Here is a 24954-nt window from a genome sequence, read left to right on the forward strand (position 1 = left end):
ATTTTAATTTCTTTATGCAACTCCTGAAGGTGGGATGCATATGCAGATGCTGACTCTGACGCTCTAAACCTAGGACTCATGGGAAGTAAATCTATCGGTTGTCTGGGTAGGTATCCGTATACGATTTCGGCAGGACTAAGACCAGTGGTTCAATTGACGGAGTTGTTGTAAGAAAATTCAACAATAGGAAGCTTGGAATCCCAATCCCTTATGTTTTCCCCTACCAAACTCCTTAGAATGTTTCCTAGACTTCTGTTAACCACTTCGGTTTGCCCATCGGTTTGGGGGTGGAAGGCTGTTGAAAATTGGAGTTTTGTGCCCATCTTGTGCTATAGGGTTTTCCATAAATAGCTTGTAAACTTGACATCCCTATCGGAAACGATGGTCTTAGGAAAGCCATGAAGTCTAACGATCTCGTCAAAGTAGAGCTTAGCAATTCGGGAGGCATCAAAAGTTTTAGAACATGGGAGGAAATGGACCATTTTCGAAAAACGGTCGACAACTACACAAATTAAATCATGCTTTCTCACAGTCTTTGGTAAACCAAGAACAAAATCCATACTCACATCCTGCCATGGACAATTAGGTACGGGAAGTGGGGTGTAAAGTCCCGTATTCTGCTTGCGTTGCTTAGCGAGTTGACAGGTATGGCACCTCTTTAAAAGTCTACTAACATCACGCTTTAAACTAGGCCAGTAGAATCGGTTTTCTAGGGCAGCAATGGTCTTGAATTGTCCAAAGTGACCAGCTACTAATCCACCGGCGTGCAATTCCCAAACAAGATACTCTCCAAGGGCGTTCTAGGAATACGGAGTTTCTGGGCCTTAAATAAGTATTCATCTTCAATTAAGAAATCATCAGTGACTCGGTCATGCCCCAGAGTCAACAAAGTGTAAATCTCATGAAAATCAGGGCAATCCTTATAGTCTTCCTTGATACGTTCGAATCCCACAACTTTCATTCTCATTTCTCTAATGGCCATTATCCGACAACTCAAAGCATATACTGCTTTATTCTCAGCTCCGGCCTTATGTCTAATTGTGTAAGTGTATTCTTGGAGGAATTCGACCCAACGGCCGTGCCATGCATTGAGTTTCTTTTGAGAATTAATATATCGCAAAGCCTCATGATCCGAAAAGATAACAAATTCTTGAGATACGAGGTAGCGCCGCCAATACCTAAGAGATTGAATGATAGCATAAAATTCCTTGTCGTAGGTGGAGTACCGTTGCCGAATGTCATTCAATTTCTTGCTAAAGTAAATGCGACTGGGTGTCCCTCTTGAGATAGGACTCCACCTATGCCAATTCCTGATGCGTCACAGGTCATCTCGAAAACTTTAGAAAAATCAGGTAATCTCATTACAGGGGCTTCTATCATTCGTTTCTTAATTTCCTAAAATGCATTATTTGCGGGTATAGTCCAATAAAATTCTCCTTTCTTAAGGCAGTCCGTTATTGGTGCTACGATGGTGCTAAAATTTCTAATAAACCTCAGATAAAATGTGTTCAATCCGTGAAAACTCCTAATATCTCTAATGTTCTTGGGTTCTGGCCACTCATTTATATCTCGCACCTTTTCTGGGTCCGCAGATATCCCTTGATTGGATATGATAAATCCAAGGAAAGTCACACTATTGGTGAGGAATTTACATTTGGCAGGATTAGCAAACAGCTGTTCTTTCCTCAGAACTTCACAAACTTGTGGGAGATGATTGAGATGTTGATCCACTGAAGTGCTATAGATCAAAATGTCATCAAAGTAAACTACTACAAATCTTCCTAAAAATAGTTTGAGGACTTGAGTCATGACTCTCATAAAGGTACTTGGAGCGTTACTCAGACCAAAAGGCATTACAGTTCATTCGTAAAGTCCATCTTTCGTTTTGAACGCAGTTTTCCATTCATCTCCTAGACGGATTCTAATATGATGGTAACCACTTTTAAGATCAATCTTGAAAAAGAGGGTGGCTCCGGTCATCATGTCTAGCATGTCATCCAGTCGGGGAATGGGGAACCTATACTTCACAGTAATCTTGTTGATAGCGCGGCTATCCACACATATTCGCCAAGAGCCGTCCTTCTTGAGAGTTAAGCAGTGCAGGGACAGCACACAGGCTAAGGCTCTCTTTGATGAATCCTTGTTGTAGGAGTTTATCTACTTGTTTCTTCAGTTCAGCATGTTCAGTTGGGTTCATACAGTAGTAAGGAAGATTTGGTAAGAAAGCTCCAGGTACTAGGTCTATTACGTGTTGAATGTCCCTAAGGGGCGGGAGTTGATTGGGGAAGTCTTCCGGGAAGACATCAGTGAAAGCTTCTAAAAGAGGTTTAATCTCCTCAGGGACAGGCTCCACTTGATCATCATTAACTTCCCTAGCTACTAGGGCGTACATGGGGGATCCTTGGTTAATTCTATATCCATTTCTTTAGAAGTCACAAGGTGTAGGCCTTTACTGGCTTTAGGGGTAGCAGGCTTATCTTCATCCTTACTATTCTTTGGTTGGGAGGGAACAAGTTTAATCTTTTTACCGTTATGTTCAAATACGCAGGTATTTGTTCTCCCATAAATGTGGACGTCGTTGTCAAAAAACCACGGGCGACCAAGGATGATCTGGCCAACATCCAAAGCCAAAACGTCACACCAAATCTTTTCTTGATATCCAGCAAATGTTATAGGGATGAGGCTCCTATCCTTAATTTCAATTGTCATTGAGTTAATCCAAGCAACCTTATAGGGATTTGGGTGGGGTTTTGCCTTGATATTAAGCTTGGAAATCATGGCGGAGGAGACAGCATTAATGCAACTTTCACTGTCTATGATGACTTTACAACTCTTGTCTCCTATCTTGGTAAAAGTGTGGAAAATAGACGTCCTGCGCCAGTCATCATTAGGTTTAGGGTGGGACAAGGCACATCTAACGAACATCAAATCAGCAATGGTATCATCCTCAAAGAAATCTTCCTCATCTTCCACATGGTGGATCAAATCAATGTCGGGTTCTTCTTCTTCCTCAACAACTTCCTCAATTATAGTTACCTTGTACAGGCTGGAACATTGGGAGGCAATGTTTCCATATCCGTGACATCTAAAACACTTAGTGCCGGCAGAGGTTTTGGGGGCTTCCTGTTTTGGTGTTTTGTCTTTATAGTCTGGAAGAGGTTGGGTTTGATTCGGGGAGGGTCGACTACTCGGGAGCTCAGCGGGTTTGTTGGACAGTTAGCTAGAGGAAGACCTGAACAGGTTGGGGCGAGGGTCGGTGTTTCTAAAAGTGCGACTCCTAGATTCTTCCAGATCTAACACGAGACTACAGGCAGCTTCAAACGTGTTCACTCCTCTTGCAAACAATTCATTCCTAAGATCTTCTCTTAATCCAGCTCTAAACATCAACAGAAGTTGGGCAGGAGTGGTGGTTTCTTCTCCGTTACAGCGTATCATGAAATCATCAAAGGCCGCAATGTATTCTTTCACGGGTTTGTTTCCTTGGGTCAACCTATTCCAACGATCCAATAGCCTAGGGTAGTAGGACAGGGGAAGGTACTTCCATTTCAATTCTTGTTTCATTGTTCCCCAGTCAGTCACGGAGTACTCTCCTCGGGTTTCGTGCATGTGTTCTAGGTTGGCCCAATACTGGTTAGCTCTACCAGTCAACTTCATTTCAACAAATCGGACCTTTCTCTCTTCCGAAATATTGTACCACTTAAAATAACTATCCATACCTTTGAGCCAATCAAGAAAAACTTGGGGATCTAACGTACCATCAAAAGTCGGGGCATCTATCTTAATACTCTTAAGAAGTTAGGTATCGTTATCTCTCCAAGGTGTGTCACGTCCTACCGGTTCTTGATTGGGTCGGTAGTGGTCTCTAGGAGGTCCATATTCAGTGCAGTTGTCGTCTCCATAAGGAGAGTGGGGTCTAGAGGGGGTGTAGATGGCAGGGTTTCCTATCCTTTCGATGTTGTCTAGTCTATCACCCGTTTGGCGTCTAAACTCAGCTAAATTCGTTTGGGTATCCCTAATTTGTTGTGTAACCGTTCCCAATTGGCCCACAATCAAGTCTAAGGTTGCTTGAATGTGTTCCGGATCCATGGTTAGGTGCTAGGGGACACTAGGGAGAGTTCCTAAGTCAAGGGCAGCAGCTAATCACTCTAGAAATATGTTCCAAAAGTCTTCAAATACTGCTGGAATGATCGGGACAGCAAAGTTCAGCTACAGGTTAGGTCGCTTAGGTGTTTTGGGAAGGCCTTAGGGTGTAGACAGCACCTAAACACTGACTTAAAGTTCACTACAGGACGTCTAAATGTTGCAGGAACAGTGAGGAGAGCAGTTTAACTTCAAGGTGTAGTTGTTCTAAACACTTAGAAACGTTACGGATAAAAGGGCAGCACTACAACACTAGTTAGTATGACCTAATTCAACTAGATGCGTGCAGGAATTGTAAAAACAGCAGTGAAAAACAGTGAATAAACTTAGATATGCGATGATATGCATGCAAAATTAAACTATAACACAAGATTAGACCCTAGGATGTTTTTCTAACATGTCATGCATGTCTATCATGCTCTGATACCAAGATGATGTGAATCATGTAGGAGTTGATTGCGAAAATTAAGATGATAATTAAATAAAGCGTTACCACCACAAAGTTATCACCAATAAAATAAAGGATTAAATAAACTCTAAGTATTCAATTTGCTTAGGCGAAGATGTGCTTTGGAAGTAACCAAACAATTCAAACAACACCCAATGATAAAAGAAATACTTAAGTGCTCATAACAAAATCCTACGCTTAATAATGAGAAAATTCACCTCGAGCACCTTCTCACTCATTCACTCTTGGCTTTAGCGGCGGAGAAAGAACCATACAAGGATGGAGAGCACTACTACGGAGAAGGAGACGAAGGTCTTTGTTACCGGAGAGGTAGCCGCCGGTGGAGGTGGTGGTGGATAGCGTTCGGTGATTGTCCAAACGTAGTTTGGAATTGGTCGTCGACGACGTCCACGAGAGTGGGAAGGATATGGTTCAAATAGTCCTCAACCGTGTCGTCGGAGCCAAATCCAACGTCGAAGAACGGTGAACGGGTGATGTGGATGTCGCCGTAGATATCGAATACCAATCCGCCTTCAATTTCGGGATCCGCCATTCATAGTGGGATTGAATGGGAAGAAGAAATAGAGAGGTGGAGGAGCTTGTCGTGAGCTAGGGAGAGGGACGGGTGATGGAGCCGTGACCTTGTAGGAAGGAGGGATGCCTTCGGTGGAGTGGGGAGGAGAAGGGGGAGGGTGGGCTATGAGTTGGGATTTGTGGGGAGATCTTGTTTTGAGAAAATCTAAATTTGAATTTCAGATTTTCTTTGATTAGAGGGAGAGATTAATTGCAATTTAAATCTCCCTAAATTAGGCTAGAGAGAGGGGCGGCTGCTAGGGGGAATTAATTAGCTACTTAATGGAGGCTTAGGTGGCAAGTGGAGAGAGAAACGGCTAAGAGGGGTGGCCGGCCAAGCAAGGAGGGAAAGGGAGAATTGTGATTAATTAGTGGGGTCAAAGAAATTAAATCAAATCTGATTTTAAATTTCAGATTTATTTAATTTGGGAAAGTTTCCAAATGAGGGGAGGGAAGAGAGGGAATTGAATTTGAATTCAAAATAGATTGGACCTCAATTAAATCTCTTTCCTATTTGTGGTGAAGTATTTTAGGAAAGAGTTAATGAGGGATTTGAATTTTGAAATTCAAAATTCAAACAGGGAGGGGCCGGCGGGATTGCTCACGGGTAGGAGGGGCTGGGCAAGGCGACGGTGGGCTGGCCTGAGCCGGCGGCGAGGAGGGGGAAGCCGACGAGTTTTGGGGGATTTGGTTGGGTCGGCTGGTAAGGGAGACGGGAAAGGGGAGGGTGTAGGAGGTGAGGTGGAAAGAAGAAAACAAGAAAAAAAAAACAAGATAAGACCAAGAGCTCACCTATATGGGCTGTTGGGTATTCCGGTTGGAGCCTCTCCTAGGTCTCCTCTCTTTCTCTCAAGCTCTCAATATATATATATATATATATATTTTATGTCTTAAGCATTTTTCATACATATATTATAGAGTACGATTCAATTTGATGCATGTTAAACACTTAAACTTTAACAAGTATATATGCATTATACAATATTCAATAATTATAATGAAACAAAATAAAAATATAATTACATTAAAATAAACGTAATCACCCACTTTACTTTACTTTCATGTGTCGACCCTCTTCCAAATTTCTTTAGAATTTATAGGATCTTCTTTAATACAACACCTAAGATCACATACATAATTACATGAATTTGCACAGTTATCTTAAAACTATAATTTAATTAATTTCAATTGATTCAAAATTTACATTTTAAAATTTTACCTAAATTTTCTCAAAAAAAAGTCTTGATTTTGGTGCTTGTCACAGCTCATCAATTAAACTTCCTTTCCTGCCCAAAATAATACTACTTACATTAAATATTGTTATACTCAAAATCATGAAGAAATCAAATATTATCAAATCATCAACAAAAATATCAAATGTCGAACTTCCCTAACTAACAAACTATATTTCTAATCACATTGAATATAGTATTTCCCGAAATTGGTCAAAATTTTCACTTAAATAACTTGCATCATTTACATCCAAATTTTCTTCCTTATTACCAAAATAAAACCTCAAAGATCGTTGTCAATTATTTCTTCTTTTCTAACAAATAATTGAACAATAAATTTTGATAAAATTAAATCATGAATTTCTCTCTTTAAATTTAAAGAAAAAAATACTACTCTCTCTTCTATTCTTCTTTCTCTCACCAAACACAGATATCTTTCGCTCAATTTTTTGTTCTTCCTCTCGATCCCTACTCCTGATTTGTGTTTCTCTCGTTTGGCTTATAAATGGACCGAGTGAAATAGAGATATCCCTCATGAGGAGTCGCACATCTTCCCTGGCAATCACATTGAGTTGCTCGGTTCGTTCGCCCTTGCGCTCGCTCGGCCGCTCGCCCTTGCGCTCGCCTGCTCGCTCTATTTTGTTTACATAGGTTAGGGGACCGGTTCGATTGAACCAGTACTGGTCCAGTAGGTTCTAACAATCTCACCTATTTTTAAAATTTTCATCCTCAAAATTTAAATGAAATGTAAATAGACATATTTTAGTTAGATAAATAATGATATTGAGATCTCTTTTCTGATTATTTCTCCCATGTAGCCTCTTTTTCTGTTTCATGCTTCTGGTTCTAAGAATCTCCCCTCCAAATAAAGATTTTATCCTCGAAATTTAAATGAAAAGTAAATAGACATATCTTAGTTGAATAAATAAGGATATTGAAATCTCATTTCTAATTCTTTCCCCCATGTAGCCTCTCTTTCTGTTCAATGCTGCCATAAAATCGGCACAATGAGTATCTCTCAATTCCTTAGTCGCTTCACATCATATTCTAGTATTCTTTTATATCTTCTACATATTTTAAATCAGGATGCAATTCAATTGATTTTGACAAAATCCTTTTTGAGTAATCAGATATATATTTACGATATGCAAATATATGAAAAATATTATGTATTCCCTATATATGCACCGGTAGAGCTAACTCGTAAACCATATTTTCAATCATTTCAAAAATTTCAAAAGATCCAACAAATCGTGGGCTCAATTTTTTTCATCTTTCCAAAATATTGCACACATTTCATTGGACTAATTTTAATAAAAATAAATTCACCAACTTCAAATTCAACTAAATTGTGCTTTGCATCATAATATTTCCATTGTCTATCATGTACTACCTTCAATCTGTCTATAATTAATCTAATTTTATTATTAGCATCACTTACTAACTCAATATTGACTTTTTTCCTTGCCTCTGCCCAGCATAAAGGTGTATTGTATTTTCTTCTATAGAAAGCTTCATATGGTGTCACTCCGATGTTGAATTGAAAATTGTTATTATAAGAAAATTCTAATAATGTAAAATGTAACTCTCAATTTTTACCAAAATCTAGTACTCACAACCAAAGTAAATCCTCCAAAGTTTAAATTGACCTTTCTGATTACCCATCTATTTGAAGATAGAATGCAGTGTTGAATGTCTAGCACCAAAGGCTTTTTTAATTTTCTTCCATAATTTAGAGATAAATCTAACAAATCTATCATAAACTATAGATTTTGGCACCCCATATAATAACACAATTTCATTAACAAATACCTTTGCTATTTTTTCACTGAATCAATCTATTTAATTGGCATGAAATGAGCAAATTTTGTTAATTAATCCACAATAACCTATATAGCATCACGGCTTTATCTTAATTCAGGTAATTGAATTAAAAAATCCATTGCAATTTCATCTAATTTCCAATCAAGTATTGGTAAAAGTTACAATTGTCCACCTGATTTTTGATGTTCTGCTTTAATCATTTGACATGAAATATATTTTGCCATAAATTCTGCAACACTTTTTTTAATCTGGCCACCAAAATATTCTTCTAAGCTCATGATACATTGTATTACTGCCTAGATGAATTGTATAACTAGTAATATTTGCTTCTTGCAATATTTCTTGTCTTAAATTGTCAAGATTTAGAACGCAAATTATGCCTTTATATTTTAAGAATTTCTCTTCATCTAACATAAAATTTTTCAAATATCTTGCTTTATCTTACTTATGATTTCTTGGAAGCCACTATCTTCAGATAAAGAATTATATATCTGATCCTTCAATATTGATTGTATCACCAACTAATTTAATATGAATTTTATATCTTTAAGATTTATCACTGAAATCTCCAGTCTTTTCATATCTTTAATTATTTGTTCCTCTTAGACTAGTAACCAATTTGCACTTCAATAAGTCTTTCTACTTAATTCATCTAACCACATTTTTCCTTCTACGATGATATTGTATATCTAAAACATTATCATTGATAAGCTCCAACCACCATCTATGTCTTAGATTAAGCTTCTTCTAATTAAATATATATTGAAGGCATTTATGATATGTAAAAACCTCACACCTGTCTCCATATAAGTGATGTCTCTATATCTTAAGTTCAAAAATCGCAGCTGTTAATTCTAAATTGTGGATGGGATAATTTTTTTCATGTATTTTTAACTGTCTTGAAGCATATGTTTGTTAGTCTGTGGAATATAATTGTGCCGATCAATCAGATTGTACTGTTACCTCGGACCTCAGTTTAATTTTCCGTGCTCGCTTGGGGTTGCGGGAGTCCTCCCCCGCTAGGGTTAAGGTGCAAAGCCCCAATGATGTGTACCCTAGCACGTTGGCGTTGTGTTCCCTAGCGCCTCGATCCTACAATATTTTATGGGAGAAACAATAAAGAGCATAGCGCCGCAACGTTGTGCTGTGTCATAGCGCTATGGGTTTAAGTGTCGCAGCGCTATGGGTTTGAGTGCCACAGCGCTCCAAATTAGCGACGCAGCGCTTCGAGACGAACTGGATAGTTTTCTTCCTCTTTCTTCTAATGGGTGGCATCCCTTGGTGTTATTTAATTGACTTTCTCTTATGTTTAGAGTGTGAGAACAGTGTAAGATAGAAGATAAGCAAGGAGAGAGAGAGAGAGATGTACTTATTTCTCCTCATTTTTATAGTGGATTTCTAGGTGTCGTATGGCTCCGTGGTTTTTTCCTGAGTTCAGATTTTTCCACGTTAAATTCTAGTGTCCTTTTATTTCTGTTGCTTTTTACTTTCTTGGTTGCTTTATCGCGGTGTTTTACTTCCTCATCCCCAACAATGCCATCACTATGTGCTTTTAATTGACGATTTCTCCATATTTAGTTGGTCGTTTCCTATACACGCTAAAGCTGAAACAACACAAAAAATCATTGAATTTACCTTAATGGCCAAAAATCACTTTAATGTTCACATTAAAACACTAAGGTTCGACAATGATAGTGAATACACCTCTCACACCTTATAAAAATTTCTATCTAATCATAGCATTACTCACACCCAGACCTATCCCTATGCCCCAAAATAAAATGGCATTGTCAAATGCAAATATCATCATCTCCTAGAGACAACCTACCCTCCTACATTCAATGCTTCTTGCACTTCAATTCTCGACCAAATCCCTTCTCACTACAAATTGTCTCGTCAATAAATTAAACTCCCAAGTCCGGCAAACAAAAATCGCCCTACGAGCACATGCACCAAACCTCCCACCTATGCTCACCTCAGAGCTTTTGGTTGTATATGTTTTCCTTGGCTTCAACCTCTCACATTAAACAAACTCAGCCCGCCCCCATGGAATATTTATTACTCAGTTACTCTTCCACTCAAGAAGGATATCGTTGCTAATGTTCTCACAAGGAAAATAATCATCTCCCATCACATTGCTTTTCATGAACATACCTTCACCTCCAAAACACTTGTACAAACCAAACTCAACTCCACTCTGCCTTCCACTTCCTCTTCTCTCACGCTGATCACATACTCCTATGTCAGCCTAATTCTAAAACTCGCTCCATCCAACAAGACTTCAATGACCTCCCAATTCCTTCTGCTTTTTCACCCCGCACTTCACCTAGCCATTCATCCACCTCCCATCAGCTTCACCCAAATGATGCCAAAGCTTCTCAAGTCTTACGTCCTCTGTTCCTCCACTCACACACAACCTTCACGGCTTCACCCTATGCAAACTCATCTTAAAATAGGCCATCTCAAACTCAAAAAAATGTTCACTCTTAATGCCGATCTTCAGCTCATCTCCACTCTCACATGTTCAATTAAACGTCTAAATTTCCTGAATGGTGCATTACCATCTCAACAGAATTTCTTGCTATGGGATGACAACATGCATAATCTCTTGTTCCCCCACACCAACATCAGCAGGTCTTAGTCTATCATTGGACTTATAAAATAAGCTCAAATCTGATGGCACCATCAATTGTTACAAAGCCCATTTGGTAACTCAAGAATTCAAGCAATAATGCAACATCAATTACTACGAAATATTTAGCCTAGTTACAAAATGCCGACAATTCAAATACTCCAAAGTCCTAACTATTGCTTTACATGATCAGTTGCCCATTCTTCAACTCGAAGAATCAAACGCCTTCCTACATGGCATCATGAGGATGTTTATATGATGCAACCACCCAATTTCATAGACTCACAACATCTAACAGATATTGCAAACTCCACAAAGCCATTTAGGGATTAAAATAAGCACCAAAACAATGACTTTTGCATTTTCCATTTACCTTCTCAGTCTCAACTGTAAGTTCAGAATTTTGACCCCTCATTGCTACTTTATTCTAAAAATTGTATATATTTTTTTCTTCTCATCTATGTCAACAATATACTCATTACCAGAAACTACCCATCCAAAATTTCTACAATATTCAATGACAAAATTTCTACAATCTTTCAATGACATGCAAACCCATTTTTCTCTCAAAGACCTTGGTCCTGTGTCTTTCTTTCTTGGCATTCAAGACACCCCTACAGCATCCGGTTGCTTTCTCAACCAATCCCAATATGCTTAGAATTGCTATAGAAATCCGGTCTAGCCAATTGCAATCTATCTCTCTCTCTGCCCTACCACCATCCACCCCTATGAAAACCCTCTCTTTCGGCAAATTGCAGTCTCCCTACAATACTTGAGCACAACCCATTCAAACAATGTCTTCACCACAAATTAGCTCTGTCAATTCATGCATAACTTGCTAATCAAACATAACCAACAGCTTAAATGCCTTCTCCTCTAATCAAAGGTCCTGCTCATCTTGGTCTGCCAACCACTGAAGATGATCTAACTCTGCAATCCTACTTGGACTCCGATTGGGCTATCAATCCCAGCAAAAGAAAATCAAATACATGCTACTGCCCATTTTTTGTCACAATTTTTGTCTCTTGGAGTGCTAATAATCAATCTATTGTCACAAAATCCTCAACCAAAGCAGAATATCAGGCTCAAGCCTCAACCGCCTTCAACTTTGTATGGCTTCATCACTGATTACAAGATTTCAATGTTCCAACCTCTATCGTCACTTCACTTCATCATGATAATACATCGTCTATAGCTTTGGGAAACAACCCCACCTTTTATGCCTGCAATAAGTGCACTGAGATAGACTACAACTTCATGCATCTGCTCAAATGAAATTAATGTGGTTCACATCAAATCCAAAGATAAGCCAGCCAACATCCTCACCAAACTTCTTTCTCCTTCTCAGTCTCGGAATCTATACGATAAATTGACAATCCAATCCTTGGATCATCAACTTATGAGGTGGTGATAAACACTTTACTGATACACAACTATCCGATATGCAAGCAGCTATTTCTTCTTCTTCTTTTCCTCCACAAACCCATTCTATCAGCAGTGCACCGGCCACTTTTCTAGACCTCATCCAGTAGTTTTTACATGAAATAAAAATTAGTGAAATACAGTTCTCTTACAGTAATACTCTTCCTCTTGTACCTGCTTCTACCTAACCGCAGCTGCAGTTTTTCTCTTTACTTCAGTTCCCGTCCTGTGTACCACGTTATATCATTTAGTACACGAAATAAAAATTAGTGAATACAGTTCTCTTCTTACAGTAATACTCTTCCTCTTATACCTGCTTCTACCTAACCGCAGCTGCAGCTTTCTTTTTTTTTTTCTTTTCTTCAGTCCCGCATACTATTTACCAATAATACATTCCTAAAATCCACACCTTCAAAGTATTTAGCAGAAGACATGAATTTTACTAAAAAAATTAACTTCACAAACTTACAGCTTATACATAACAAAATTGATTGTGTGATATATAAATAAATACCTTCGGGACGCCTGCATAAACGTCCTCGCCGTGGGGGTGGTTGATGATGATACCAGGCCTCGGATTAAGCCGATTGTTCGCCAAATCATCGAACATAAACACCACAATATTCTCCTCCTTCAAACCCCCTTTCCTCAATATCTGATACGCGTGACACACATCCGCCTGAAAATAACCAAAATCCCTAACTCAGTAACTAATCATTAACTTCCCGGTCACGAATCAAATAGCTCCAACCACCTCACCTGATGACGATAATTACCGTAGCCCGAAGAACCAGCCACAAGAATCGCCCAACTCGTCCCCGCTTCCTCCTCACCGTCGAAGGAAGATCCCTTCGACGGCATCCGAATCACGTCGGCTCGGGAGAGAACCAGCATGCAGAGCAAAGCAGGAAAGATAACTAAACGAGAAGCCGAAAACCTCGCCATTGGAAAGGATGAGAGATGGAATGAGCATGCAGGACATGAATTTAAAAAGAAAGATCATCGCGGCACGTTATCTCGCCATGCAATAGAGCTATGTGGGGGAGTAGCACGTGTCCATGAAGGTGTCTTCTTGTCACTCTCTGATTTCGCTGTGATTGGTGAAAGTGAGAAGGGAAAAGGCGTTTCTTGCCTGGTTAGAGGTTGAATGACGGAGTTAGAAGTCGATTGTCGTCGTTTTGCACTGCTGCGCGCACAACTGCTTCGTCATTCATTCGGCGTGGAGAGAAAGCGAGGGTGGCGAAGCCATTGTTGGTTGTCGGCGAAGTATCGGGTATCCGATTCGTGAGAAATTAGAGCCCGGACGGTGCGCTTTTAGTTTAAATACTCATTATAAATTAAACAAATGTTTAATTATAAATATTTGTTAATAATTTGTTAAGTATTTATTTAAATACTAAGTAAGATTGCAGCAAATCAATAAATATATAATACATATTCAGTTAATACTTAATAAATATTCTTACAAATACTAAATAAAATACACATAACGTAATATTTGCTAAGTATTTACTGAGTATTTGCAAAAGCGTAGCAAATACTCAGTAAAAGTGCTGTAGTTTTTTGCAGCGCTATGTTCTTAATTAATTAAGGCCGCAGCGCTCACAAGCGTAACGCGAAGCGCTCCAGTTCATAAAGAAATTTAAATTTTCATATTTCAAAATATTTTTCATTTTCGAGTTGTTATAGTCACTCTCTAAACAACGTCAGTAAAATCAACAGTTACTTGTTCTCGCATGTATTATTATCGCAATATTATAACACTAGTAGCAACTAGTTATTACCCGGTAACATACTCATTTTCGCTCACAATGTTTGTATTACTAGTACGTCTATATTAAAATATCAAAAGTTTAATTCTTTATAAATCGTACAAAATACAACAATTTTAATTTTTTTTCTCGGTGCAATTATGAAATCAATCGATCAAAATGTCCAAAATAATTAGTGTTATAACACATTAAAAGTTATGTGGTCGAAGTTAACTAAATTCGAAGAAAATAGAATAAAACCAATTTGGAAGTAATAGAACGGTCGAAATCAAAGTTTTTGAAAACAATAATAGGATAAATATCACGTACTATAATCTGAGCAATTTTTCACAAAAGGTGTAAAATGGATCGACGACCAAGACATAAACTAACCATTTCCTCTCTCCTTCCCTCCCTCCTCTTCTTCCTTCCATTGCAAGCCCGGCACTAGGGAGAGAGGTGGCGATTGAGTGGAGAGAAAATGACTTTAGTATCTATAAAAATATATTTTAGTGCGTAGCACTGCAGCGTCATCACCCAGCGCCACTACAATGTTGCATGTTGAACTTCGAGCATGTAATCTTTCACACTAACACCATAAGCCATGGCGTGCATCTCCAACCTCAGTCCAAAATAAGTATCCATATATCAAAAAAAATTGATCGGCCAGATTATACCCTCATTCAAATAATTACTCATCTTGAAATGTTGGCCAACAATTCTGTGAATCATTTTTTTTAGCTTACAATAGAGGTTTTAACATCAGTAATTCTATGAGATTGTGAAATTAAAACAGTTGCTATAACTAGCACTCATTATGTCTTCCTCATAGATTATTAAATATCCATGAAATGTAGTTACAGCACATTGCAATCACAGCGGACGTGCATCGATTTTAATAACCGCTGCAAGAAAATTTGTGATGGGTAAAACCACCACGAATGATCTAATTTTGTGATGTGATAGGCCTATTTTTTGGTAGTGTAATTGAAAGTATTGACTATCAATTAAAATGTCTTGAGATTGAAATATATATACCATACCAACTCTGAAAAGAGAACCCATACTTAATAATTATTAGATGCTTTTTAATATATAGATAATTTATATTATATTAATCTTGAAATTAATCTAATAATTTCAAAGCTCGTCTTTGTTGCGTCCTAGAGTATTCGCGGCGGTTGAGAAATATAAATTTTAGCGCCTTAGCGTTGTACGAAGATCTAGCACACAAGCAGATAAGAGAGAGGGTGTAGTGTTCATAAGAGACTCTAAAGTTTTTACGCGGAAACCCCTAAAAAGGGGGAAAACCCACAGGGCATTGCCCAGTTTGAATAAATCCACTAGTATTTGCAGTTGATTATAAATGAGGTCATTCTTAGAGAGAAGGTTTTGGCTTGATGTCACAAATGTACATCATATAGATCGTATTCCATGGTGGGAGTTATAATAATCAACATATACATATTTATTTGGTTGGTAGGACCATAATTGTTGCAGCGCTATGTTCTTAATTAATTAAGGCCGCAGCGCTCACAAGCGTAACGCGAAGCGCTCCAGTTCATAAAGAAATTTAAATTTTCATATTTCAAAATACTTTTCATTTTCGAGTTGTTATATTCACTCTCTAAACAACGTTAGTAAAATCAACATTTACTTGTTCTCGCATGTATTATTATCACAATATTATAACACTAGTAGCAACTAGTTATTACTCGGTAACATACTCATTTTCGCTCACAATGTTTGTATTGCTAGTATGTCTATATTAAAATATCAAAAGTTTAATTCTTTATAAATCGTACAAAATACAACAATTTTAATTTTTTATCGGTGCAATTATGAAATCAATCAATCAAAATGTCCAAAATAATTAGTGTTATAACATATTAAAAGTTGTTGCTGGCTAGAATATACCCGGCGATAGAGTTAGTAAATTTCATTCCGAGCGTTGTACGAATATTCAGCACACAAACAGAAGAGGAAAATGAACACCAGGATTTTTACGTGAAAAACCCAAAAAGGGGAAAAATCATGGGGCCACGCCCAGTTGAAAAGTTGCACTAATGTTGCTTGAGTTACAAGAAGCTGATTCGTCCCACAAGTTAGGACGATCAGATTTATAATGAATTTCTTCTGGATTGATATTAAGTTACAAAGTTATGCAGAATTATGGCTTTCTCCTGAATATCCGACAGAATCCCGACATATTCGGGCGGCGAGAAGAACTCTGACGGTGGTCGAGGAGGACCAGAATCTCCTTCCCCTTCTCTTCTTCTTCTCTTCTTCTTATTGCTTCCCTCCCCTTTCATGAGAAATGAGGGGTCTATTTATAGATTTTCTGGAGTGGCATAACTCGTAAATAGGTGAGAGATCATGGGCGAATCGGGAGTGGTTTGAATGGACGACCGATATTGAATCCCTTGATCGTGCACCATTCGTCAGACATTTGAAGGTCTTAGTGATGTCGGAATTCGGAGATCTTGGGCTCGTTGGATTCGTCTAGTCGAGTCGCTTGATTTGATTATAAGCTCGTCAATTTCAAAGATTATTTGATTATAAGCTCGTCAATTTCAGAGACCGTTTGGTAACTCAAATTGCGATACGAACTTTCCAATAGCATTTCGGGTGCTTGATTTGGGCTCATTTGGGCTCGGATTGAGTTGAATTTGGTGTCGTTGGGTTTGTATTTTTGAGACTCTCAGTTCGACTGTAAGCTCGCTGAAATCGGAGTTCAAGTGCTCCCGGATTTAATTTTTGAAGTTTCTGGCTTGATTTTGGCCCCTAGATTCGTGCCCGATCAAGATAATTTCATGATGACGTATCAAAAGTTATATGGTCAAAGTTAACTAAATTCGAAGAAAACAGAATAAAATCAATTTGGAAGTAATAGAACGTTCGAAATCAAAGTTTTTGAAAATAATAATAGGATAAATATCACGTACTATAATCTGAGCAATTTTTCACAAAAAGTGCAAAATGGATCGACGACCAAGACATAAACTTCCCATTTCCTCTCTCCTCCCCTCCTTCCTTCTCTTCTTCCTTCCATGGCAAGCCCGACACTAGGGAGTGAGAGGGCGAGTGAGTGGAGAGAAAATGGCTTAGTATGTATAAAATTATATTTTAGTGCGTAGCAGTGCAGCGTCATCACCCAGCGCCACTACAATGTTGCATGTTGAACTTCGAGCATGTAATCTTTCACACTAACACCATAATTAAGCCATGACGTGCATCTCCAACCTTTGTCCAAAATAAGTATCCATATATCAAAAAAATGATCGGCTAATAAAATTTACGCCAGATTATACGTACCCTTATTCAAATAATTACTCATCTTGAAATGTTGGCCAACAATTCTGTGAATCATTTTTTTTAGGTTACAGTAGTGATTTTAATAGCAGTAATTCTATGAGATTGTGAAGTTAAAATCGTTGCTATAACTAGCACTCCTTATGTCTTCCTCAGAGATTATTAAATATCCACGAAATATCGTTACAGCGCATTACAATCACAGCGGGCGTATATCAATTTTAATAACCGCTGCAAGAAAATTTGTGACGGGTAAAACCACCACTAATGATCTAATTTTCTGGTGCGATAGGCCTATTTTTTTATAGTGTAATTGAAAGTATTGACTATCAATTAAAATGTCTTGAGATTGAAATATATATGTGAACTTTATGAATTTGTTTTAATTGACTTAAAAGTTCAAAAAAAAAAAAAACTCTGCTTAAAGATGATCAAATTAAATTGTATAATTATTTGAGATGAGCATAATATAAATTTTAGTTTATTAATTGTATATTATTTTTTTTCTTTTAAAACTATAGTTTTAAATTTTATATTAATCAAATTTAAACAATTTAAAATTTTACCATACCAATTCTGAAAAGAGAACCCATACTTAATAATTATTAGATGCTTTTTAATATATGAAGAATTTATATTATATTAATCTTGAAATTAATCTACTAATTTCAAAGCTCGTCTTTGTTGCGTCCTAGAGTATTCGCGGCGGTTGAGAAATATAAATTTTAGCGCCTTAGCGTTGTACGAAGATCTAGCACACAAGCAGATAAGAGAGAGGGTGTAGTGTTCATAAGAGACTCTAAAGTTTTTACGCGGAAACCCCTAAAAAGGGGGAAAACCCACAGGGCATTGCCCAGTTTGAATAAATCCACTAGTATTTGCAGTTGATTATAAATGAGGTCATTCTTAGAGAGAAGGTTTTGGCTTGATGTCACAAATGTACATCATATAGATCGTATTCCATGGTGGGAGTTATAATAATCAACATATACATATTTATTTGGTTGGTAGGACCATAATTGATAGGATAGAGGCCGAAAAGACTGTAGTATGCAGGAGATCGAGATCAGAAAGATCATTGTAGTAGGGCGGTACTCTAGTAGAACTCTGGGCATCAAGTGGTGGCCCGACAGAACTCTGAGCCTTAGTTCATGGTTCCTGTAGAAGTCTGGGAGAAGTCCAGGCCTCAGGTGGTGGTCTGGCAGAAGTCTGGGTCTCACGTGATGGTCTGACAGAAGTCCGAGACTCAGGTGGTGGCCTGGTGGAGCACATGTCCTTAAGTGGTGGTATGGCGGAAGTTCAGGCATCGGGTGCTGGTCCGGCAGAAGTTTAGGCTTCAGGTGGTGGCCTGGTGGAGCACAGGGCCTCAAGTGGTGGTCCGGTGAAAGTTCGAGCGTCAGGTGGTGGTCTGACAGAAGTTTCGGCCTCATGTGGTGGCCTGGTGGAGCAAAGGTCCTCAAGTGGAGGTCCGGTGGAGGTCCAGGCGTCAGATGGTGGTTCGGTAGAAGTCTGGGACTCAAGTGGTGGATCGGCAGAAGTCCAGACCTGATCAGTTGGTGGTCTGACAGAACTTCGGGCGTTAGGTGGGGGTCCGACAGAACTTCGGTCATTAGGTGGTGGTCGGGGAGAAGTCTGGGTCTTAGGTGGTGGTTTGGTAGAATTCCGGACCTCATATGGTGGTCCGGCATAAGTCCAGACCTCAGGTGGTGGTCCGGTAGAAGTCCGGGCTGTGGTCGTGAAAGAACGAGGAGGCAAGAGCGATCTTCGGTCTCTCTCTTGCTCTCTTGCTTGAAGCCCCCCTTTTCTAAGAGGGAGGAGAGTCTATTTCTAGATTCCTAGAGAGGCATGGCCCATAATTAAATAGGTGGGATATCAAGGGCATATGCGGAGTGGCTTAAATGGACGACCGATGTTGAATCCCTTGATTATAGACGATTTGATGGACATTTGAATATCTTAATGATGTCAAAATTCAATGATATTGGGCTTGTTAGATTCATCTCGTCGAGCCGCTCGATTCTATTATAAGCATGTCATGTTTGGAAGCTGTTTGGTAATCCAAATTGTGGTTCGAACCCCTCCAATAGCGCCTCAGACCCTTGATTTTGGATCCATTTGGACTCGGATTGAGTTGATTTTGTTGTCGTTGGGTTTCTATTTCTGAGATGTTCAGTTTGACTGTAAGTTTGCTGAAATCGGAGTTCGGATGGTCCCAATTTTAATCTTGGATGTTTCCAACTTGATTTTGCATTGAGAATCGTGCCCGATCAAGATAATTTTTTAACGACTTATCAGTCTTGATATAATTAGGATATCTTAACATTTTTTTTTTTCATAGATTTATTTTAGATATATATATATATATAATAAAACTTTTAATTGATTAATCAAAATTATATTTATCTAAAAAGTAAATATAAAGATTTTTGAGGTGAATTTTATCTTTCTTTTAATCTTTTTAATTTAATATACGGGCTTTGCCCCACCTTTTTATATTAGACTTTAAGCATAAGTAAATATGATGTCTATGAACAAATTTTGAATGCTTTGAGCTGTTAAAATAAGCAAATAAATTAAGGTTTTATTTATGAGAATTTTCTTATTTTTTTTATTATAATCATAATTTTTATTTTATTATTATTTTTCATAATTTAATATATATAAAGGATTATTTATACAACAGCTTTCAGAAAAATTACTATCTCCCCAAAAAATTTATAACAATTGTTACAAAATATTGTAGTCATCTCAAATGGATCCTAAGTTAGAGCAGACAATAAATAAATGGACGTATGGAGATAAAAAAAAATAGATACATGAAAATAAGTAAAGGTAATAAGTTGTATATTTATTTAGAAAAAGTATGCTACACTCTCTTCAAATTAAGAGAACATATGTGTAGAATTATGTTAGTAGCTATTAATATACATTTCGATCAAGCGAATGATATGAATAATCAAAATAATTATCATATAATCATAAATATAAGACAATATATATAGTTTTGTCATGGCTTTAAATGAATTTCAATATTATTTATAGCTCAAAATAGTTAGCATATATTCATTAGATAAAAATCTAATATTTTAATAATTTATTTTAATGTGTAAATATGCAGGAGTTGTTACTTGTGTTCAAACACAATGAGGTTTGACCAAATATTTTTCTATTTTTATTGGATTATATCAAGGATCAACCTTAAGCCCATATATTTTTTGTTTTAGTTATGGTTCTTATGGATGCTCTCACTAAAAAAATTGCAAGAGGTTGTATCATGGTGTATATTTTTTGCTGATGATATTCTTCTTATTGATAAGACTAGAGAGTGAGTTGAAGACAAACTTGAATTATGGATGTCAACATTAGAGTCAAAAAGTTTTCGGTTGAGTAGATTTAAAACCGAATATATTGAGTGTAATTTTAGTAGTAACAAATCTAGTTCGGAGATTGTGACTTTGGGCGATCAAGTCATTAATAAAAATACATATTTTAGATGTATTGGTTTATTGTTCAGAGTTATGGTGAAATAGATGAGAAAATTATTAGTAGAATTGAAGTTCGATGGTTAAAGTGGAGGAATGCATCGGGCTTGATGTGTGATAGAAAAGTCTTCCTCAAACTTAAAGGAAATTTCTATAGGATGATGGTGAAACTTGCAATGCTTTATGGTGCAAAAAGTTGGCTATTAAAAGAGAGGCATAATATTAAGTTAAATGTTAGAGGTCAGATGCTCAGATGGATGAGTGACTTTACTCTTAGATATATAATACAAAATGAGCATATATATGAAAATGTTGGAGGAGCTCAAGTGGAAGATAATATTAGAGAGAGCCACCTTAGATGACTTGGTCATATATTAAATTTGATTTATGTTAAGAAATATAAAGATAGATCTAAAAAGACTTTGGTTGGAAAATATTAGAAATGACATTTCTTTATAAATTTTCAATGAAAATTTGACTCTTAACATGGATTTATTATCTGTGCGGAGTCCGGATGGTGACCGAAGTCTAGAGACCAATAAAAATGAGTCACGTCACCCTAAAAATGTACCACTCTCGATACCGAGCACGTAACCGGATTGAAGAACCGCCCGGTGTCAGCATAGAATAATAGGTCCTTAACAGGACACCATGAAGAATAAAGATTCATGTAGCCGACCCCATATAGTGAGGATTAAGAGTTGATGTTGTTAGATATTGATCCATTTTCCGTACATATTATCTTTCAAGAGCTCCAAGCAGCATGAATTGCATGTTCTTTATTATTATTATTTTTGAGAAATCTGTGTTGAATCATGTAAACTGGATTCGATCCAGATCTAGAAAATAGCTTCCACCCACAGTATTGACCTCGCTCATCCGATTCAGATCCGGTTAATCACTCGAAACCCGCACAGCTTGACTTCGGGATTTCCCCTGCTCTGAAACTCGAGTTGACCCGAACAATAAGCTGTCTTGCCCAATATTTCAACCCCACAGACCTGAATTCAATTCCAAGCAACCTATCTCTTCCATTATAAGCCACGCGAACTCAGAACACCCACTCGTCGAGCTCGCATTCATGGATACCACCAAGATAATCATACCACCAGCAATCCTCTTCTTCTTCTTCTTCCTCCTCCTCCATTTCAGCACCGCCCAATCCTTCCCCTCCAAGTCCTCCGGCGACATCGAATGGTGGTGCCGTACAATGCCTCACCCAGAGCCATGCCGCTACTACCTTTCCCACCCCAGCGCTCCTCCCCACGTCATCAACCGCTCCGATTTCTACAAAATATCCGTCAAAGTAGCGCTCGATCTCTCCATCCACGCGCAAGGCCGCATGAAGCAACTAGGCGCGCGCTGCAATGGCGAGGCCGAGAAGACCGCATGGCTGGATTGCTGGAAACTGTTTGGCAATACGGTACTACAGCTTAACCGCACCCTGTCTCCCGCCGGCGACACCTGCACCGCCATGGACGCACAGACATGGCTGAGCGCTGCGCTCACCAACCTCTACACATGCAACAAGGGCTTCACCGAGCTGAAAGCCAACTCGTCATTTATGCAACCCGTCTTGCGCTACAATGTTTCTGATCTCATCAGTAACTGCCTCGCCATCAACAACGCGAGCTTAAATGCCACTGTGGCAGGGCCAAGCTGGGTGTGGGCTGGCCGGCGGAGGCTGATGCAGGCGTCTGGTCGGACGGATTTCGTAGTGGCGCAGGATGGGTCGGGTAATTTTAGGACCATTAAAGAAGCACTTGATGCGGCGGCGGCTCTGAGGCGGAGCCGTAGCAGTGGGAGGATAGTGATACGTGTTAAGGCTGGGGTTTATGCTGAGAATCTACAAATACTGAGCAGTCTTCATGATTTGACAATTGCTGGAGATGGCAAAGGGAAGACTATCATCACCGGTAGACGAAGCGTTTCGCTTGGCTACACCACCTTTAGCTCTCCAACCGTCAGTAAGAACTTAAAAAATTAAACTTTTAGCATCCTCCAACCGTCCCATCTTCTGCCTTCTTCTGTTCAGGCCACGCGTTGTTATTCTATTGCTGACTAACGGAAGAACAATAAAGCTGGGGATTTTATGAATCAAATTTGGATGATAATCAATAAAAACACCTATTTTCCTATAATACTCTCTGATGAATTCTGATCAGTAAGACTTGATTGAGGATATTTGATTTCCTGTTGTGAAATAGGTGTATTTGGCGACGGGTTCGTGGGGACGGACATCACAATCCGCAACACCTACGGGGCGGGCTCGCAGGCCGTCGCCCTGCTTTCCGGTTCCGACCAGTCGGTTTTCTACAGATGCAGCATCGAAGGATACCAAGACACACTCTGCGTCTACACACAGCGCCAATTCTACCGCGAATGCGACATCTACGGCACAATCGACTTCATCTTCGGCAACGCGGCGGTCGTCATCCAAAACAGCATTATCTTTGCCCGAACTCCGCAAAAGGGAGAAGCCAACGTGATCACAGCCCAAGGCCGCACCGACCAGAACCAGAACACAGGTATCGTGATCCAGTCCTCCACCATTCAAGCCGCGGCGGACTTCAAACCCGTTCATCGGACGGTGAAGTCGTACCTCGGCCGCCCGTGGCAGCTCTACTCGCGCACGGTCTATCTAGAGAATTTCATGGACAGCATAATTGATCCTGCCGGATGGTTGCCGTTCAACGGAAACTTTGCCCTCGATACGTTATATTATGCCGAGTTCCAGAACACTGGGCCCGGAGCCAGAGTTTTAAGGCTGCGTGTGAAATGGAAGGGGTTTCATATCATTCGCAAGCCGTCTCAAGTGAGGCAGTTCACGGTCGGAAATTTCATCGACGGCGGCACTTGGTTGCCGGCGACGGGAGTGCCATTTGCTTCCGGGCTTTAAGCCGGGGAAATATTTGTAAAATTTTTGGGTCAGGTTTTTCTGATCACCGAAGCTTCGATCATATCTAGCGTTATATTTATTTTTAGATGAATATAGCATATAAAAATTTATTAAGTTTTATGCTAAAAATTTGCTGTTATTTTAATAAATGAATGGTTTTGATATTTATGATTTATCTAAATAGATATATGCATATTAATAACTATTATGTTTGTCATTTAGTTTTTTTTTTATTTTATATTTTAGTCAATTAAGACAAATTGATATATACATTTATATAAGTCTCAAAATTAAGATATCTTGGTTGATAGTGAAAACTCTTAACCAACATATTAAGGTGAACTGCATACGTGTCATTTAATCAAATATGACTTATTTGGTGAAACTTAAATGAAAAAAAAATACTTAAAATATCAAGATGAGTTTTGCATAAAAATTAGCATCAAAGTATTCATATATTAAATATCAATCTCATTATAAATTTAATTACTTTGAAAGTTATGGAATATATTTATGCAATATTTAATAATGAGTGTTGATGATAATGAGTGGTCATCAAATGATGGTGATCGACAATGGTGGCTATAGGAGGTAATGGCAGTGGCAGATGAGAATTGTATGCAATTATAACTTGAGATTTAGGCTTGCGTTTGGGATGATTTTTTTACTAATTCTTAAAGTGGATTCGTAATATAAAAAATTAAACTTTTGTACTAATAAGTTGTTTTAAGAAGCAATAAAAAAGCAGTCTTAAACGAAGCTTTGGGACGGCTTTTTTATTTATTCTTAAAGCAACTTTTTAGTACAAAACTTTTAAATTTTTTCTAGAAAGCTATTTTAAGCAGTAATAAAAAAAAAAAGTCGTCTCAAACTTTTTTGATAATTTTTAGAGCATCTTTTCAGTAATAAAATTTTAATTTAGGAATTTTGTTGTACTAAAAAACTGTTTTACAAAACAATGAAAAAGCTATCCCAAACGAAGCCTACCCATCATCCAATTTATATGATTTTAAGTTACCCAAACTTTTATTTTACATTTTATTTACTTCAAAAAACATCATACTCTTAATATTTCAGATTAAATAGTCCTCGAATTAAAATTTTAATCAGGATATCTCATTTATTCAGCGTAGTTCTTCCTAAAAATAATGGTATTTAACTAAATGATTTATTTTGCGTAGTGAAGAATGTGATGTCTTACAGTCTTAATTACGGTGATTAGATGACGTGCTGAAGATC

The 24954-nt window shown here is 38.1% G+C and overlaps 2 protein-coding genes across 2 annotated transcripts in view; one reads left to right on the forward strand and one right to left on the reverse strand.

Moving 5' to 3' along the window:
• Positions 1–13568, reverse strand: part of LOC110093855 (vacuolar-processing enzyme) — a 31419-nt gene extending 17851 nt beyond the window's left edge. Inside the window, exons 1-2 of the mRNA XM_020818875.2 lie at positions 13031–13568; positions 12786–12950 (exon numbers count right to left, since the gene is read on the reverse strand). Of these exons, the coding sequence (XP_020674534.1) occupies positions 12786–12950; positions 13031–13216 (351 nt within the window). The 5' untranslated portion in view covers positions 13217–13568. The remainder of the gene's footprint in view (positions 1–12785; positions 12951–13030) is intronic.
• A 7969-nt stretch (positions 13569–21537) lies between these two features.
• LOC110093854 (pectinesterase 2-like) lies at positions 21538–23768 on the forward strand. The gene is made up of 2 exons (XM_020818874.2): positions 21538–22783; positions 23024–23768. The coding sequence occupies exons 1-2, from the start codon at positions 21898–21900 to the stop codon at positions 23713–23715; spliced, it is 1578 nt and encodes a 525-aa protein (XP_020674533.1). The 5' UTR covers positions 21538–21897; the 3' UTR covers positions 23716–23768.
• Positions 23769–24954: the final 1186 nt, after the last annotated feature.

The sequence above is a fragment of the Dendrobium catenatum genome, unplaced genomic scaffold (genome assembly GCF_001605985.2).
Source record: "Dendrobium catenatum unplaced genomic scaffold, ASM160598v2 fragScaff_scaffold_621, whole genome shotgun sequence".
Lineage (NCBI taxonomy): Eukaryota > Viridiplantae > Streptophyta > Magnoliopsida > Asparagales > Orchidaceae > Dendrobium > Dendrobium catenatum.

What these genes read in the sequence shown, in the direction of transcription:
- LOC110093854 (XM_020818874.2), top strand. Translation starts at nt 21,898, where the DNA reads ATGGATACCACCAAGATAATCATACCACCAGCAATCCTCTTCTTCTTC. An exon ending in CTTTAGCTCTCCAACCGTCA is followed by an intron (nt 22,784 to 23,023) that starts GTAAGAACTTAA and finishes GTTGTGAAATAG; the next exon opens with GTGTATTTGGCGACGGGTTC.